The sequence below is a fragment of the Oncorhynchus clarkii genome, chromosome 5, assembly GCF_045791955.1.
Source record: "Oncorhynchus clarkii lewisi isolate Uvic-CL-2024 chromosome 5, UVic_Ocla_1.0, whole genome shotgun sequence".
NCBI classification, from domain to species: Eukaryota; Metazoa; Chordata; class Actinopteri; order Salmoniformes; family Salmonidae; genus Oncorhynchus; species Oncorhynchus clarkii.
The window spans coordinates 11,945,406-11,965,070 of record NC_092151.1 but is presented as its reverse complement, the minus strand read 5'-3'; the positions used below and the strand labels follow the sequence as shown (position 1 = coordinate 11,965,070).

Genomic DNA, 19,665 nt, shown 5'->3' with positions numbered 1-19,665 from the left:
TCATCCTCTTAGGAGGAGCCGACAGAAGCCTCGAGCGGCAGTAGTGCATGGGAGGGTCTCTCTTTCTATGAATTATATTTCTATGGTCTCTCCCCCACAGCTTCCTCAGGCATCCCAGGTCACTGGCTGCAGCCAGCCTGACAAGAAGCAGACAGACCACACGCATCATACTGGTCTGGAAGAGATCCACACCCCTGTGATCACACACACACACAGACACACATAGGCGCACACACACAAATTCCCATTCACTTCCTTCCGCTCCCTACATCCTCCCCGCAACCAGACTGTCCACACACACACACACACACACACACACACACACACACACACACACACACACACACACACACACACACACACACACACACACACACACACACACACACACACACACACACACCTATGTCAGGGTTCCCCACCTTTCGGCCCACAGATAATTTTATTTGGCCCCCCAAGTTTTCTGTGCAAAAAAAATATGTTTTTATTGTTGGACATAAAAGACTGTAAAAAGGGGGACAGGGAGAGGGGGTTTAGATCTGGGATAAGAGGAGGACAGGGAGATGGGGACAGGGAGATGGGGACAGGGAGATGGAACTGGGATAAGAGGAGGACAGGGAGATGGGGACAGGGAGATGGAACTGGGATAAGGCTAGAAAGTTTTTCCACATTTTTATTTTGGTCATAAGGGTTGTTTAATTAACTAAAACTTGCAATGCACACACAAAAAAAATCATATTCCGAAAATATTCAGACCCCTTGACTTTTTTCACATTTTGTTACGTTACAGCCTTATTGGATTAAATTGATTAAATTATTTTGTTTTCCTCACACAAAATACCCCATAATGACAAAGCAAAAATAGGTTTCTAGAATTTTTTGCAAATGTATTAAAAATAAATAACAGAAATACCTTATTTACAAAACTATTCAGACTCTTTGCTATAAGACTCAAAATTGAGCTCAAGTGCATCCTGTTTCCATTGATCATCCTTAAGATGTATCTACAACTTGATCGGAGTCCACCTGTGCTAAATTCAATTGATTGGACATGATTTGGAAAGGCACCCACCTGTCTATATAAGGTCCCACAGTTGTCAGTGCATGTCAGAGCAAAAACAAGCCATGAGATTGTAGGAATTGTCCTTAGAGCTCCCAGACAGGATTGTGTCGAGGCACAGATCTGGGGAAGGGTACCAAAACAGTTTTGCAGCATTGAAGGTCCCCAAGAACACAGTGGCCGATATCATTCCGAAATGGAAGAAGTTTGGAACCACCCAGACTCTTCCTAGAGCTGGCCTCCCGGCCAGACTGAGCAATCGGGGGACAATGACCTTTGGACAGGGAGGTGACCAAGAACCCGATGGTCACTCTGACAGTGCTCCAGAGTTCTTCTGTGAGATTGGATAACCTTCTAGAAGGACAACCATCTCTGCAGCACTCCACCAATCAGGCCTTTATGGTAGAGCGGCCAGACGGAAGCCACTCCTCAGTAAAATGCACATGACAACCACATGACAACCTGCTTGGAGAACTCTCTGACCATGAGAAACAAGATTCTCTGGTCTGATGAAACCAAGATTTAACTCTTTGGCCTGAATGCCAAGCGTCATGTCTGGAGAAAACCTGGCACCATCTGTATGATGAAGCATGGTGGTGTCAGCAGCAGGGAATGGGAGACTAGGCATGATCGAGGGAAAGATGAAGAGATTCTTGATGAAAACCTGCTCCAATGCACTCAGGACCTCAAAATGGGGCGAAGGTTCACCTTCCAACAGGATAACGACCCTAAGCTCACAGCCAAGACAACCCGGAGTGGCTTTGGGACAAGTCTCTGAATGTGGCCCAGCCAGAGTCTGGCCTTGAACCCAATCGAATATCTGAAAATGGCTGTGCAGCGACGCTCCCCATCCAGCCTGACAGCGCTTGAGAGGGTCTTTAGAGAAGAATGGGAGAAATTCCCCAAATACAGGTGTGACAAGCTTGTAGCGTAATACCCAAGAAGACTCGTGGCTGTAATCGCTGCCAAAGGTGCTTCAACAAAGTACTGAGAAAAGGGCCTGAAAACTTATGTAAATGTGACATTTCAAGTTTTTTTTTATTTTTTACATTTTTTACATTTCTAAAAATCTGTATTTGCTTCATCACTTTGGGGTATTGTGTGTAGATTGATGAGGAAAAAAACTATTGAATACATACATACTTACAGTATTGGGTGGCTTTTTTTGTAAAATTTTTACTGTACTGGTCCCCCATGTGAATTGAACCCACAATGCTGGAATTTCAAGCTTCTTGCTCTACCAACTGAGCCACAGAGGATCCCCACTTGATATGGATTAGTGCATATATACAGTATATACACTACCGTTCAAAAGTTTGGGGTCACTTAGAAATGTACTTGTTTACCATGAAAACATACATGAAATGAGTTGCAAAATTAATAGGAAATACAGTCAAGACGTTGACAAGGTTATAAATAATGATTTTTAATTGAAATAATAATTGTATCCTTCAAACTTGGCTTTCGTCAAAGAATCCTCCATTTGCAGCAATTACAGCCTTGCATACCTTTGGCATTCTAGTTGTCAATTTGTTGAGGTAATCTGAAGAAATTTCACCTCCCCATACGGTCAAGCTGCTCCTTCATTTTTTCTGCGTCTCACAAATGTTCTTCTTTGTTATCCGAACACCTCAAACTTAAATGTGTCTGTCCATCCACTGTCCAGTGTATGTGTTATTTTGCCCATCTTAATCTTTTATTTTATTGGCCAGTCTGAGATATGCCTTTTTCTTTGCATCTTTGCCTAGAAAGCCACCATCACGGAGTCACCTCTTCACTGTTGACTTTGAGACTGGTGTTTTGTGGGTTGTTTTGTGAAGCTGCCAGTTGAGGACTTGTGAGGCGTCTGTTTCTCAAACTAGACACTCTAATGTACTTGTCCTCTTGCTCAGTTGTGCACCGGGGCCTCCCACTCCTCTTTCTATTCTGGTTAGTGCCATTTTGCACTGTTCTGTGAAGGGAGTAGTACACAGCGTTGTACGAGATCTTCAGTTTCTTGGCAATTTCTCACATGGAATAGCCTTAATTTCTCGGAACAAGAATAGACTGACAAGTTTCAGGTGAAAGTTCTTTGTTTCTGGCCATTTTGAGCCTGTAATCGAACCCACAAATGCTGATGCTCCAGATACTCAACTAGTCTAAAGAAGGCCAGTTTTTTATTTATTCTTTAATCAGACAACAGTTTTCAGCTGTGCTAACATAATTGCAAAAGGGTTTTCTAATGACCAATTAGCCTTTTAAAATTATAAACTTCGATTAGCTAACACAACGTGCCATTGGAACACAGGAGTGATGGTTGCTGATAATGGGCCTCTGTACGCCTATGTAGACATTCAATAACAAAATCAGCCGTTTCCAGCTACAATAGTCATTTACAACATTAACAATGTTTACACTGTATTTCTGATCAATTTGATGTTATTTTAATGGACAACAAAATGAGATTTTCTTCCCGAAAACAAGGACATTTCGAAGTGACCCCAAACTTTAGAACGGTAGTGTATATTATTATTTTTAAATCTCATGTATCAGGTTAATATCTAAAATTGGAAGTCCTGATAATAAATGTATCATATCTGATGATCCAATATCAAATTACATTACATCACAGGTATGTTTGAGATAAGAGCAACCTAGACTACTTTATTCCTTCATGTCATACTGTTTGTACTTGATTTGACCCTAATTGCTAAAGACGGACAATATTACTGTTAGGTTGCTGGGATAACGTGCGCACCACATTTGTCCAGTGGGTATTTAGATTTTTCCAAGCCCTATTAGGTACAGTTGGCATCACTAGTTAATTGCTTGGCCTTGCCTGCTGCTCTCTCTCTCTCCGTCTCGCTCTCTCTCTCTCCCTGACCTTGTTATTGGTCTGGAGGGATCAATGGGACCGCTACAGTAGCAACAGATGGTATGCTATAGTCCCACTAACATATATAGACTTAATATAGGTCAAAGATGACACTTACCATTGAATTCCAATTCAGCCATCGCTGACTAATGTATACAACCAAGGGATTACTCCTGCAGTGTTTGTTTATGACATTATAGTTGTATGTGATAGCCTGTTGCCTGAACTTCAAATATATTCTGCTTTGCAAAAATTGGGAAATAGGCATGAACAGATATCCATGGACTAGGACATGGACTAGGCTAGGGTTAGGAGTTTTTCTTGACCACATGACTCGACTAGAATGACACTGGCCTGGCTAAAGAGTGGATCCTAGACAAACTGTTTTACTGAGTTTGACTGAATTGGAGCCATTTAGTGTAATGTCATGTCAAAAGAATGTTTATTCTATTTCTTGCCTTTTGGGGGAGGTGAAGGGGAGGGTGATTTCTCAATCCAGGGTTTGTGTTTGTTATTTTACCTTAACTTTCTTACAATGTGAAATAAAATAATAAATCAAGAAATCAAGAAAAAAAAGCCTGTCATGTCATAGTTTGGCATGGCTCAGTTTGGTTTGGCCTGGTCCAGCCTGTCTTACCGTTCTCCGGTGTAGCCTGGACTGCACAGACACTGTCCGCTGGAGGATACACACATCCCCCCGTTGTGACACTGACACTCCTGGGAACAGTTCCTCCCGAAGCGCCCCTCCGGACACGGCTGGCCACACACTGTACCCTAAACACACACAGAACATTGAATGTGTCAGCACAATATCAACATCCCAGAGTAAATACAATATGTAGGCCATTATATCAATATCCCATAACACATATCAATACATATGATGCAAAAAGAGGATATGCACAAAGTGGAGGCAGCTGAGGGGAGGACGGCTCATAATAATGGCTGGAACGGAGCGAATGGAATAAAACACATAGAAACCATGTTTTTGATGTATTTGATACCATTCCACTGATTCTGCTCCAGCCATTATTATGAGCCGTCCTCCCCAATTCATTTGCCACCAACCTCCTGTGATGTACATGGTGTCGTAGCTATCGACTCCTTGCAGTACCATTATATTATGACGTTATATTACTGTAAATGTCAATATGATAACATACAGTAATGCATGAGACTATCAAACATAATTTATGTGTGTGTATTACCATCCATCCAGCGGGGCAGGAGCACTCTCCAGTGACATGGTGGCACACTCCTCCATTCTGGCAAGGGCATCTCTCCTCACACTGCTGGCCATGCTTCCCTGGTGGGCACAGGTCCTCACAACTATAGGACAGGAGGAGAAACATGAAATCTATCCTTACAGACTTAAAGAAATGACAGAGTCAGAAACAAAAAGGGACTGATTAATTAATTATAATACAAATTCTGAAATTATGTCTTTCACAAGAACATCTCTTTCAAACCCTTTTTTGTCTTGAAGCACCCTAGCCACCGTTGTCAGAAACTAGCAGGTTCACGTACACTACCGGTCATACGTTTCAGAACACCTACTCATTCAAGGGTTTTTCTTCATTTTTACTATTTTCTACATTGTAGAATAATAGTTTTGATGTTTTCACTTTGAAATAACACATATGGAATCATGTAGTAACCAAAAAGTGTTAAACATATATTTGAGATTGTTCAAATTGTCACGCCCTGACCTTAGAGATCCTTATTTATTCTCTATGTTTGGTTAGGTCAGGGTGTGACTCGGGTGGGAAAATCTATGTTTTCTATTTCTTTGTCGTTTTGCCGAGTGTGGTTCACAATCAGAGGCAGCTGTCTATCGTTGTCTCTGATTGGGGATCATATATAAGTTGTGATTTTCCCTTTGGGTTTTGTTATTTTCTGTTTAGTGTCTTGTTCTTGTAAATAAATATCATGAACACTTTCCACGCTGCGCTTTGGTCCACTCTTCCTTCCACCGATGACGAGCGTTACACAAATAGCCACCCTTCGCCTTGGTGACAGCTTTACACCCTCTTGGCATTCTCTCAACCATCTTCATGAGGTAGTCACCTGGAATGCATTTCAATTAACAGGTGTACCTTCTTAAAAGTGCATTTGTGGAGATTCTTTCCTTCTTAATGCGTTTGAGCCAATCAATTGTGTTGTGACAAGGGGGGTGGGGTGGTGGTATACAGAAGATAGCCCTATTTGTTAAAAGATCAAATCCATATGATGGCAAAGAGAAGAAGCAAAGAGAAATGACAGTCCACTCTCTGAAAGTTCCATCAAGTGCAGTCGCAAAAACCATCAAGCGCTATGAGGAAACTGTCTCTCATGAGGACCGCCACAGGAAAGGAAGACCTCTGCTGCAGAGGATAACTTCATTAGAGTTACCAGCCTCAGAAATTGCAGCCCAAATAAATGCTTCACAGAGTTCAAGTAACAGACACATCTGAACATCAACTGTTCAAAGGAGACTTTGTGAATCAGGCCTTTAGGCTGTGTAAAGGCTATTTGACCAAGGAGAGTGATGGAGTGCTGCATCAGATGACCTGGCCTCCGCAATCCCCCGACCTCAACCAAATTGAGATGGTTTGGGATGAGTCGGACCGCAGAGTGAAGGAAAAGCAGCCAACAAGTGCTCAGCATATGTGGGAACTCCTTCAAGACTGTGGCTATTTGAAGAATCTCAAATATAAAATATTATATTAACTTTCTTTGGTTACTACATGATTCCATATGTGTTATTTCATAGTTTTGATTTCTACAATGTAGAAAATAGTACAAATAAAGAAAAACCCTTTTGACTGGTAGTGTACATAGTGTGTGTTTGTGGGGTTTTTTTCTTCCCGAGTGCGTGCATATGTGCGTGTCTCTGATGACTCACAAGGCACCGGTGTATCCGGGTGAACACTTGCACTCCCCGGTCACGTGGTGGCACGCTGCTCCATTTTGGCACAGGCACTTCTGTTGGCACCCGTTGCCATAGGTGCCCGCCTCGCAGACCTCTTCGCAGCGCCAGCCCCTGTACCCGGGCTGGCAGATACAGGCGCCCGTGATGGGGTTACACAGTGCACTGTTCTGACACTGGCAGCGGTTACTGCAGTGGGGACCCCAGTGGTTGCTGTCACACGCTGAGAGAGAAATAAGAGAGAGAATGTAAGATTTAAACTAGGAGATATAAAAAGGGCTGATTTTAGCGTTGTATTCCGTAAGTGAGTATGTTAGTTTGTAAGTATGTATTTTAGAAGAAGGCTCAGAACATACTGTAAATATAGGACTTTAAAATCTCCTAAAGCTCCTAATATCCAGGTCATTGAGGTATTCAAATACATCGAAAATTAGTTGACTGCTAAGAGACCACAAAACAAAGCCAGAAACCACCAGCCATCCACAACCTGTTCCTCGAGCTGATTTAATCAGAGCTTGTTTTGATTTATTACCTCACATTGAGGTCAATCGTCTCTCCTTGCCAGTTGTGCGTTACTACGATTTATTTCAGGCACACACCTGTTTTCAGTTTTGGACAGGCAGCTGTGCTGGAGGAGCACTTCACCAACAATCGCCTCAGCCAAAGCTATTGTAAACATCTGGGTCAAAGGAAACCCTGCGCTTCATCGATGTCTCTACGTTAAGTCACTTGACCAAAACAAACATACTGTCCCCAAATGAGTGTTGAGGTTGCTAACTTTAGGTCGTGTTTCACTATTAACCCAGGAAGTTAACCATCTGTGGGGAAGGGGGATCCTACCAGCCTACCACACTCAAGACCGCGCCTATTAAAAATCTGAGTAGCTGAGTGGAGTCACACATCTTTAGCGTGGACCCGGCCCTCCTTTTATCTGTTTCAACAGGGTCCTGTTCATTAGCGAGCACCATAGCAACAGAAAAAAAATAATTTCTCATTGGACAAGTCCAGGCAATGCCTCCCTGTTTCAGTCTGTTTTCTGCTGTTTGGTGCCAAATGAACACGACCCAGCTTTCTCTTGCCTCTCAAACGTAGGTTCTCTGCTGAACTGGAGGAAACTCACATTCTCTCTGTAACCACATGTTTATTCTAGTTGTCTTTCATCTTCTGTGAAGCACGTTTCTATGTTTCTACGATTACGGCAGTACTCGTAAGGGAACTTCCCTTATGGTAGGGTTAGGGTTAGGGTACTGCACTCATGGTTGGGTTAGGGTACTGCCCCCATGGTTGGGTTAGGGTTAGGGTACTGCTCTCATGGTTGGGTTAATGTTAGGGTACTGCTCTCATGGTTGAGTTAATGTTAGGGTACTGCCCTCATGGTTGGGTCAAGGTTAGGGTACTGCCCTCATGGTTTCCCTAAGGGGTCTGGTAATGACTTGGGGGAAATATGAGAGAACACAGGTTTACTTTCACTGACAAACCCTTCATTAGAAATGCACTGTATAAACTCAGAGCTTAGTCTCGGAGAAAGAGGCCTCTCTTTAGCAGTGTGGAGATCGACAGAGTTTAGAGTTGAGAGCGGGACAATCTTAAAGACAGGCATCAGTACTAGTAAGCCCAAACAAAGATAGACAGCAAGCGGTCAGTAGTTACTCCTGTCATTAAAATCTTTGGCACTTATGTGTAATCCAGTTATGTAATGAAAACAAAACACCTGCAACATCACAGTGCAAAAACTAAGTAAAAACTCAATGTACAGCAGTGAGTCAAGACCCAGGTGCTGGTGCTGGCAAAAAAAACTCCTATCTATCCAACGTGTTATCCAACTAGGTGTCCAACTACATATCGAACTAGGTATCCAACTAGGTAACTAATTATTTATCCAACTATTTATCCAACAGGGTATCTAACCATGTATCCAACTATTTATCCAACTATCTATCCAACTAGGTATCCAACTATCTATCCAGCTAGGTATCCAACTATCTATCCAACTATGTATCCAACTATCTATCCAGCTAGGTATCCAACTATCTATCCAACTAGGTATCCAACTATCTATCCAACTAGGTATCCAACTATCTATCCAACTAGGTATCCAACTATCTATTCAGCTAGGTATCCAACTATCTATCCAACTAGGTATCTAACTATCTATCCAACTAGGTATCCAACTATCTATCCAGCTAGGTATCCAATTATCTATCCAACTAGGTATCCAACTATCTATCCAACTAGGTATCCAACTATCTATTCAGCTAGGTATCCAACTATCTATCCAACTAGGTATCCAACTATCTATCAAACTAGGTATCCAACTATCTATCCAACTATGTATCCAACTATCTATCAAACTAGGTATCCAACTATCTATCAAACTAGGTATCCAACTATCTATCCAACTATGTATCCAACTATCTATCAAACTAGGTAATCAATTGTGTATCCAACTATCTATCCAACTAGGTATCCAACTATCTATCAAACTAGGTATCCAACTATCTATCCAACTATGTATCCAACTATCTATCAAACTAGGTAATCAATTATCTATCCAACTAGGTATCCAACTATCTATCAAACTAGGTATCCAACTATCTATCCAACTATGTATCCAACTATCTATCAAACTAGGTAATCAATTATCTATCCAACTAGGTATCCAATGATGTATCTAACTCAGTATCCAACTATATATCCAACTATTTTCCAAATATCAATCCAACTATCTATCCAACTATCAATCCAACTATCAATCCAACTATCAATCCAACTATCAATCCAACTATCTATCCAACTATCAATCCAACTATCAATCCAACTATCAATCCAACTATCAATCCAACTATCAATCCAACTATCAATCCAACTATCAATCCAACTAAGTATCCAAATATCTATCCAACTATCTATCCAACTATCAATCCAACTATCAATCCAACTATCAATCCAACTATCAATCCAACTATCAATCCAACTATCAATCCAACTAAGTATCCAAATATCTATCCAACTAAGTATCCAACTAGGTATCCAACTATCTATCCAACTATCTATCCAACTATCAATCCAACTAAGTATCCAAATATCTATCCAACTATTTATCCAACTATCTATCCAACTAGGTATCCAACTATCTATCCAGCTAGGTATCCAACTATCTATCCAACTATGTATCCAACTATCTATCCAGCTAGGTATCCAACTATCTATCCAACTAGGTATCCAACTATCTATCCAACTAGGTATCCAACTATCTATCCAACTAGGTATCCAACTATCTATTCAGCTAGGTATCCAACTATCTATCCAACTAGGTATCTAACTATCTATCCAACTAGGTATCCAACTATCTATCCAGTTAGGTATCCAATTATCTATCCAACTAGGTATCCAACTATCTATCCAACTAGGTATCCAACTATCTATTCAGCTAGGTATCCAACTATCTATTCAACTAGGTATCCAACTATCTATCAAACTAGGTATCCAACTATCTATCCAACTATGTATCCAACTATCTATCAAACTAGGTATCCAACTATCTATCAAACTAGGTATCCAACTATCTATCCAACTATGTATCCAACTATCTATCAAACTAGGTAATCAATTGTGTATCCAACTATCTATCCAACTAGGTATCCAACTATCTATCAAACTAGGTATCCAACTATCTATCCAACTATGTATCCAACTATCTATCAAACTAGGTAATCAATTATCTATCCAACTAGGTATCCAACTATCTATCAAACTAGGTATCCAACTATCTATCCAACTATGTATCCAACTATCTATCAAACTAGGTAATCAATTATCTATCCAACTAGGTATCCAATGATGTATCTAACTCAGTATCCAACTATATATCCAACTCTTTTCCAAATATCAATCCAACTATCTATCCAACTATCAATCCAACTATCAATCCAACTATCAATCCAACTATCAATCCAACTATCAATCCAACTATCAATCCAACTATCAATCCAACTAAGTATCCAAATATCTATCCAACTATCTATCCAACTATCAATCCAACTATCAATCCAACTATCAATCCAACTATCAATCCAACTATCAATCCAACTATCAATCCAACTAAGTATCCAAATATCTATCCAACTAAGTATCCAACTAGGTATCCAACTATCTATCCAACTATCTATCCAACTATCAATCCAACTAAGTATCCAAATATCTATCCAACTAAGTATCCAACTATCTATCCAACTATCTATCCAACTATCAATCCAACTATCAATCCAACTAAGTATCCAAATATCTATCCAACTAAGTATCCAACTAGGTATCCAACTATCTATCCAACTATCTATCCAACTATCAATCCAACTAAGTATCCAAATATCTATCCAACTAAGTATCCAACTAGGTATCCAACTATCTATCCAACTAGGTATCCAATTATCTATCCAACTAGGTATCCAACTATCTATCCAGCTAGGTATCCAATTATCTATCCAACTAGGTATCCAACTATCTATTCAGCTAGGTATCCAACTATCTATCCAGCTAGGTATCCAACTATCTATCCAACTAGGTATCCAGCTAGGTATCCAACTATCTATCCAGCTAGGTATCCAACTATCTATCCAACTATCTATCCAGCTAGGTATCCAACTATCTATCCAACTAGGTATCCAGCTAGGTATCCAACTATCTATCTAACTATCTATCCAGCTAGGTATCCAACTATCTATCCAACTAGGTATCCAGCTAGGTATCCAACTATCTATCCAGCTAGGTATCCAACTATCTATCCAACTAAGTATCCAACTATCTATCCAACTCTTTTCCAAATATCTATCCAACTAGGTATCCAACTATCTATCCAACTAGGTATCCAACTATGTATCCAACTAGGTATCCAACTATCTATCCAACTAGGTATCCAACTATGTATCCAACTAGGTATCCAACTATCTATCCAACTAGGTATCCAACTATGTATCCAACTAGGTATCCAACTATCTATCCAACTAGGTATCCAACTATGTATCCAACTAGGTATCCAACTATCTATCCAACTAGGTATCCAATTATCTATCCAACTAGGTATCCAACTATCTATCCAACTAGGTATCCAACTATCTATCCAACTAGGTATCCAACTATGTATCCAACTAGGTATCCAACTATCTATCCAACTAGGTATCCAACTATGTATCCAACTAGGTATCCAACTATCTATCCAACTAGGTATCCAATTATCTATCCAACTAGGTATCCAACTATCTATCCAACTAGGTATCCAACTATGTATCCAACTAGGTATCCAACTATCTATCCAACTAGGTATCCAACTATGTATCCAACTAGGTATCCAATTATCTATCCAACTAGGTATCCAACTATCTATCCAACTAGGTATCCAACTATGTATCCAACTAGGTATCCAATTATCTATCCAACTAGGTATCCAACTATGTATCCAACTAGGTATCCAATTATCTATCCAACTAGGTATCCAACTATCTATCCAACTAGGTATCCAATTATCTATCCAACTAGGTATCCAACTATCTATCCAACTAGGTATCCAACTATGTATCCAACTAGGTATCCAACTATCTATCCAACTAGGTATCCAACTATCTATCCAACTAGGTATCCAACTATCTATCCAACTAGGTATCCAATTATCTATCCAACTAGGTATCCAACTATCTATCCAGCTAGGTATCCAACTATCTATCCAGCTAGGTATCCAACTATCTATCCAACTAGGTATCCAGCTAGGTATCCAACTATCTATCCAGCTAGGTATCCAACTATCTATCCAACTAGGTATCCAGCTAGGTATCCAACTATCTATCCAACTAGGTATCGAACTATCTATCCAACTATCTATCCAACTAGGTATCCAACTATCTATCCAACTAGGTATCCAACTAGCCCAAACAAAGATAGACAGCAAGCGGTCAGTAGTTACTGCTGTCATTAAAATATTTGGCAACTATGTGTAATCCAGTTATGTAATGAAAATGAAACACCTGTGACATCACAGTGCAAAAACTAATTAAAAACTCTATGTACAGCAGTGAGCCAAGACCCAGGTGCAGGTGCTGGCAGAAACTACTATCTATCCAACTAGGTATCCAACCATCTATCCAAATCGGTATCCAACTAGGTATCCAACCAGATATCCAACTAGGTATCCAACCAGATATCCAACTAGGTATCCAACCAGATATCCAACTAGGTATCCAACCAGATATCCAACTAGGTATCCAACCAGATATCCAACTAGGTATCTAACCAGGTATCCAACTAGGTATCCAACTATCTATCCAGCTAGGTATCCAACTATCCAGCTAGGTATCCAACTATCTATCCAACTAGGTATCCAACTATCTATCCAACTATCTATCCAACTAGGTATCCAACTATCTATCCAACTATCTATCCAACTAGGTATCCAACTAAGTATCCAACTAGGTATTCAACTAGGTATCCAACAAAGTATCCAACTAGGTATCCAACTAGGTCTCCAACTAAGTATCCAACTAGGTGTCCAACTAGGTGTCCAACTAGGTGTCCAACTAAGTGTCCAACTAAGTATCCAACTATCTATCCAACTATCTATCCAACTAGGTATCCAACTATCTATCCAACTATCTATCCAACTAGGTATCCAATTATCTATCCAACTAGGTATCCAACTAGGTATCCAACTATGTATCCAACTATCTATCCAACTATCTATCCAACTAGGTATCCAACTATCTATCCAACTAGGTATCCAACTATGTATCCAACTAGGTATCCGACTAGGTGTCCAACTAGGTGTCTAACTAAGTGTCCAACTAGGTATCCAATTATCTATCCAGCTAGGTATCCAACTAGGTATCCAACTATGTATCCAACTATCTATCCAACTATCTATCCAACTAGGTATCCAACTAGGTATCTAACTAAGTATCCAACTATCTATCCAACTAAGTATCCAACTATCTATCCAACTAGGTATCCAACTAAGTATCCAACTATCTATCCAACTATCTATCCAACTAGGTATCCAACTATCTATCCAACTAGGTATCCAACTATGTATCTAACTAGGTATCCAACTGTCTATCCAACTATCTATCCAACTAGGTATCCAACTAGGTATCTAACTAGGTATCTAACTAGGTATCCAACTAGGTATCCAACTAGGTATCTAACTAGGTATCCAACTAGGTATCCAACTAGGTGTAAAGTAAAGAACATCACACTAAAGAAGACAACCAGCCTTAGCTTCATTCTATTTCATTTATTTCATTGTAAGGTGCATAAAGGAACAACACATGTACAGTACAGGTAATTGCCAAAATAATGGAAACACTCAATTGAATTAGGGATACAAAGTATATTGAAAGCAGGTACTTCCACACAGCTGTGGTTCCTGAGTTAATTAAGCAATTAATTAACATCCCATCATACTTAGGGTCATGTATAAAAATGCTGGGCAGGCCATCATTTTGGCTACCATGGCTATGCCCCATAGGATGACAATGCCCCCATCCGCAGGGAACGAGTGTTTCACTGAAGTGTTTGATGATCATGAAAATGATTTAAACCATGTTCCATGTCTTAGTCATCAGAGCTCAACCCAACTGTACACTGGAGATTCTGGAGCGACGCCTTTCCACCACCATCAACAAAACACCAAATTATGGAGTATTTTATGGAATAATGGTGTCGCATCCCTCCAACAGTGTACCAGACACTTGTAGAATCTATGCCAAGGTGCATTGAAGCTGTTCTGGCTCATAGTGGCTCAACGCCCTATTAAGACACTTTATCTCAGTGTTTCCTTTATTTTGGCAGTTGCCTGTAGCTTCATCAGGTTAATTTCGACACTTGTTTGGGATACCTCCCACTGGCCACACACTGGTTGAATCAACGTTGTTTCTACATCATTTCAATTAAATTATGTTGAACCACCGTGGAATAGATGTTGAATTGACGTCTGTGCCCAGTGGGCTGTAACATTAAACTTACTTTGCCGCTATAAAGAATCAGAAATCATCCACTACATCAACATGTATATAAGGCATCATCATTGTACTAGTTACAGTACAAGTCCCACTCCCGGATTGAACCAAAATGAACCATTCTGCTTCTGGGCCCTCATTGCTTCTTGACGTCTTTACCCACGACGTCAGAAACTAGAGTGTGGTTGAAGGGTGTCTGCCAACCAGGCACATAAACAGTAAAGACCTTCCCTTTCCCATGTGTGGTGAGGTATTAGATTGAGGCCGACCTCCCCAGCCACACGTGTTATGGCTGCCCTGATTAAAGCATGAAGAGGTCTGATGAGAGGATGCGAGTGGAAGCCTCACGCCTTAAAATGGGCCGTAAAATGTACTGTGTTTGGGTGAACGGTGACATCGTTGACTGGGTGTGTGTGGAGGTTGAAGGGTATGTGTGTGTGATGGTGATGGTGTAATCAATAGGTGTGTTGTGCTCACACCCCTCCCCCTTTTCACAAGGAAAGTCCCCAAAGTCATAGTATGACCATAGAATTAGAATGCATTAATTATAGTATGACCCGAAAATGTGTATGAGTCGGCGAAACCACTTAAAATCAGTTCTTCTTCATAGTTCGATTCACCCACCCTATCCTTCCTCCACAGCTCCACAGTTACGCAAGCTGGACTGACCCTATAAAACCAACCAGCTGTTTATCTCAAGCTATTTCCAGAGCAGTTCCTCGTGAATCAGTCCTCTTAACATCGGATATTTTCACAAATATTTTTCTCCAATTTATAGGAAGTATGCACTTTCAAAGTCAAACAAGCCTTCGACAGCCATCTGACCTAAAATGCGTCACTGACTGAAATTCAGCTTATGCGTCTACAATATCATTGTAGGAGTTCTGGGTCTTCTGTAGATGATCCTTTACTACCTGTAACATTTCCGGAGATGATGGAAAATGTCCTGTCCAGAGTTCCAGACAAACATCTGGCCAAACATTGAGCTGTCTGAATGTACAGTAATCCATACACCATAACGAGTCAACTGGAGACCAGTCATATTGCTCAACAGTGACTATAAGGTTAGAATGATACCAGACATGATTGAGAACTGCTCAAGGTACAATTAAATTCAGATCTAGAATCCTTTCTCTATCCTACCCTTACCCATAAAAAGGGAAAAAATACACACCGCCCTGAAGTCAGCACTTACAGTGATAGTTCATCCAAATTGCTAAATTACTTACTTTACCAAGCTACTGCCACCAACCACTAACTTTTAAGCATTTTATAACCAAAGTCAATGTATCATATATTACCATGGTTGGAATTTCACACCCATTTCATGCAACCTCATCCTTCACTATGGAGCGACAGGAAGAGTATCCTTTAACACTGAGCCAAGCTGAGCCAAACAGCATGACCCTCATGTGGCGCTGGACATGCGCCAAACAATAACTATGCTGTACCTCAACCACAGTTTCTCTCTGACACAGCTAAAACCAGGAAACCAAGAGTCTTCTTGGCTCAACCGCTTAACGGCTGCCATATTGGATCATGCATTAGCCTCTTTCCATTTTGGCCTGCTGGTGAAAAGTGCACTGCTTAGCTGCGGGCTAAATTGCTGTGTTTTACACAGTATCACACAGTGTGGGCAGTGGGTGCAGAGAGAGAGAGGGATGGAAAGAGAGAAAGAGAGACAGAGAGAAAGAGAGAGAGATTAAGAAATAAATAAGAGAGCGAGAGCAAGGTAAAGAGAAATAGAGAAAAAGTCAATTTTGCAGAGAAACCTCCTCTCGCATTTACTGTGGGACTCCGGTATCTTTGTGCAACCTGATCTAGATAGAAAGGGTTATGGTTCAACCTGATCTAGATAGAAAGGGTTATGGTTCAACCTGACCTAGATAGAAAGGGTTAGGGTTCAACCTGATCTAGATAGAAAGGGTTAGGGTTCAACCTGATCTAGATAGAAAGGGTTATGGTTCAACCTGACCTAGATAGAAAGGGTTAGGGTTCAACCTGATCTAGATAGAAAGGGTTAGGGTTCAACCTGATCTAGATAGAAAGGGTTAGGGTTCAACCTGATCTAGATAGAAAGGGTTAGGGTTCAACCTGACCTAGATAGAAAGGGTTAGGGTTCAACCTGATCTAGATAGAAAGGGTTAGGGTTCAACCTGACCTAAATAGAAAGGGTTAGGGTTCAACCTGACCTAGATAGAAAGGGTTAGGGTTCAACCTGACCTAGATAGAAAGGGTTAGGGTTCAACCTGGCCTAGATAGAAAGGGTTAGGGTTCAACCTGACCTAGATAGAAAGGGTTAGGGTTCAACCTGATCTAGATAGAAAGGGTTAGGGTTCAACCTGATCTAGATAGAAAGGGTTAGGGTTCAACCTGATCTAGATAGAAAGGGTTAGGGTTCAACCTGACCTAGATAGAAAGGGTTAGGGTTCAACCTGACCTAGATAGAAAGGGTTAGGGTTCAACCTGATCTAGATAGAAAGGGTTAGGGTTCAACCTGACCTAGATAGAAAGGGTTAGGGTTCAACCTGATCTAGATAGAAAGGGTTAGGGTTCAACCTGACCTAGATAGAAAGGGTTAGGGTTCAACCTGACCTAGATAGAAGGGTTAGGGTTCAACCTGATCTAGATAGAAAGGGTTAGGGTTCAACCTGACCTAGATAGAAAGGGTTAGGGTTCAACCTGACCTAGATAGAAAGGGTTAGGGTTCAACCTGACCTAGATAGAAAGGGTTAGGGTTCAACCTGACCTAGATAGAAAGGGTTAGGGTTCAACCTGACCTAGATAGAAAGGGTTAGGGTTCAACCTGATCTAGATAGAAATGGTTAGGGTTCAACCTGATCTAGATAGAAAGGGTTAGGGTTCAACCTGACCTAGATAGAAAGGGTTAGGGTTCAACCTGACCTAGATAGAAAGGGTTAGGGTTCAACCTGATCTAGATAGAAAGGGTTAGGGTTCAACCTGACCTAGATAGAAAGGGTTAGGGTTCAACCTGATCTAGATAGAAAGGGTTAGGGTTCAACCTGACCTAGATAGAAAGGGTTAGGGTTCAACCTGACCTAGATAGAAAGGGTTAGGGTTCAACCTGATCTAGATAGAAAGGGTTAGGGTTCAACCTGACCTAGATAGAAAGGGTTAGGGTTCAACCTGACCTAGATAGAAAGGGTTAGGGTTCAACCTGATCTAGATAGAAAGGGTTAGGGTTCAACCTGACCTAGATAGAAAGGGTTAGGGTTCAACCTGATCTAGATAGAAAGGGTTAGGGTTCAACCTGACCTAGATAGAAAGGGTTATGGTTCAACCTGACCTAGATAGAAAGGGTTATGGTTCAACCTGACCTAGATAGAAAGGGTTAGGGTTCAACCTGACCTAGATAGAAAGGGTTAGGGTTCAACCTGACCTAGATAGAAAGGGTAGTTTTAGGGAGTTTTTCCTAGCCACCGTGCTTCTACACCTGCATTGCTTGCTGTTTGGGGTTTTAGGCTGGGTTTCTGTACAGCACTTTGAGATATCAGCTGATGTACGAAGGGCTATATAAATCAATTTGATTTTGATTTGATTTGGTTATAGTTCAACCTGACCTAGATAGACAGGGTTAGGGTTCAACCTGACCTAGATAGAAAGGGTTATGGTTCAACCTGACCTAGATAGAAATGTCCCACTAGAAAACCTGAAGGGCTCCTCATTGTCGAGCCTTGGGACAAACTGTTCCCTTTTATTCAAGACTCAGCACATATGACCCAAAGACAAGAGACACACTAAGCATTGGGGGTTTGGTCACGAGGTTGTTTGTTACAGAAATTGGATCAAGATGTTCTGTTATTGACATATATTATGTTGATTACACAAATAAAGCAGTTAATTGCTTAGAAAACACAAGCAATCAGTGATTGGCAATACATACAGACCACATGCAATGGACAAAATCTAGGCCAGGGGTCGGCAACAGGCGGCAGGAACTCCTATAATCAACCTCTTTACTTTACTTATCTTTACTATTCTTTACTAAAAGTCATTTCTCCTCTACCTATGGAAATCAGACCAAATGATCCTGTCAAAAACAATCCTCAAGTTTACAACCCAATCTAAAAATAATCCAGAGAGCTTCTAAGAGACAGAGCAATCCTCTTGAAAAAGTGTGAGTTACAGAGAACAAAAACCATTGCCCAGTAATTTGACATTTGTTGAGAGTTGGCCCAGACTTTGCCCCAGACCAAGAGTGAGGGACGGAAGAAGGGAGGGATGGAAGGAGGGAGGGAGAGAAAGAGGGAGAAAGAAAGACAGAAAAAGAGAGAGCGGGATGGAGGGAGGGAGTGTTTTTCCATGCCTCTAAGATCGCCCACTCTCCCATGCAGAGCCCTGCACAGTGTGTCAGCCCACAAGGCTCATGGGAACAGTCATACAGAGGAATCCCAGCTAAGAGACGACATCTGTACAATTCCTCAACATTTCCACATTATTGTGTGAGTGAGTTAAAGAGGATATATTATGTTTTCTTTCTCTCCCCTCCCCCTTTCTTTCTCTTAAACACTCACCCTCTCTCCCTCTGACCCCTCTCTCACTGTGTGTGTGTGTGTGTGTTTCCAAGGATTCGACCATGACAATTAACTTCCGTGGGATACTCCAGTGAGATACTCAAGCTGGACAGCTCAGAAATGGCATTGGCAAGGCATTTGAAGTTATTTGTCTCCCTCGGTTTGGGTACAGCCTGGATAGATGTCCTAGGGCTGGTACTATGTTTATGTCATTATATACACTGAGTGTACAAAATGGAACACCTGCTCTTTCCATGACATAGACTGACCAGGTGAATCCAGGTGAAAGCTATGATCCCTTATTGATG

The 19,665-nt window shown here is 41.0% G+C and overlaps 1 protein-coding gene across 1 annotated transcript in view; it reads right to left on the bottom strand.

Annotated features, from left to right (window-relative positions):
• Positions 1–19,665, bottom strand: part of LOC139408347 (multiple EGF-like-domains 10) — a 104,832-nt gene that overhangs the window by 40,008 nt on the left and 45,159 nt on the right. The window contains exons 6-8 of the mRNA XM_071152110.1: positions 6,799–7,045; positions 5,123–5,243; positions 4,552–4,688 (exon numbers count right to left, since the gene is read on the bottom strand). Coding sequence (XP_071008211.1) covers positions 4,552–4,688; positions 5,123–5,243; positions 6,799–7,045 — 505 coding nt within the window. The remainder of the gene's footprint in view (positions 1–4,551; positions 4,689–5,122; positions 5,244–6,798; positions 7,046–19,665) is intronic.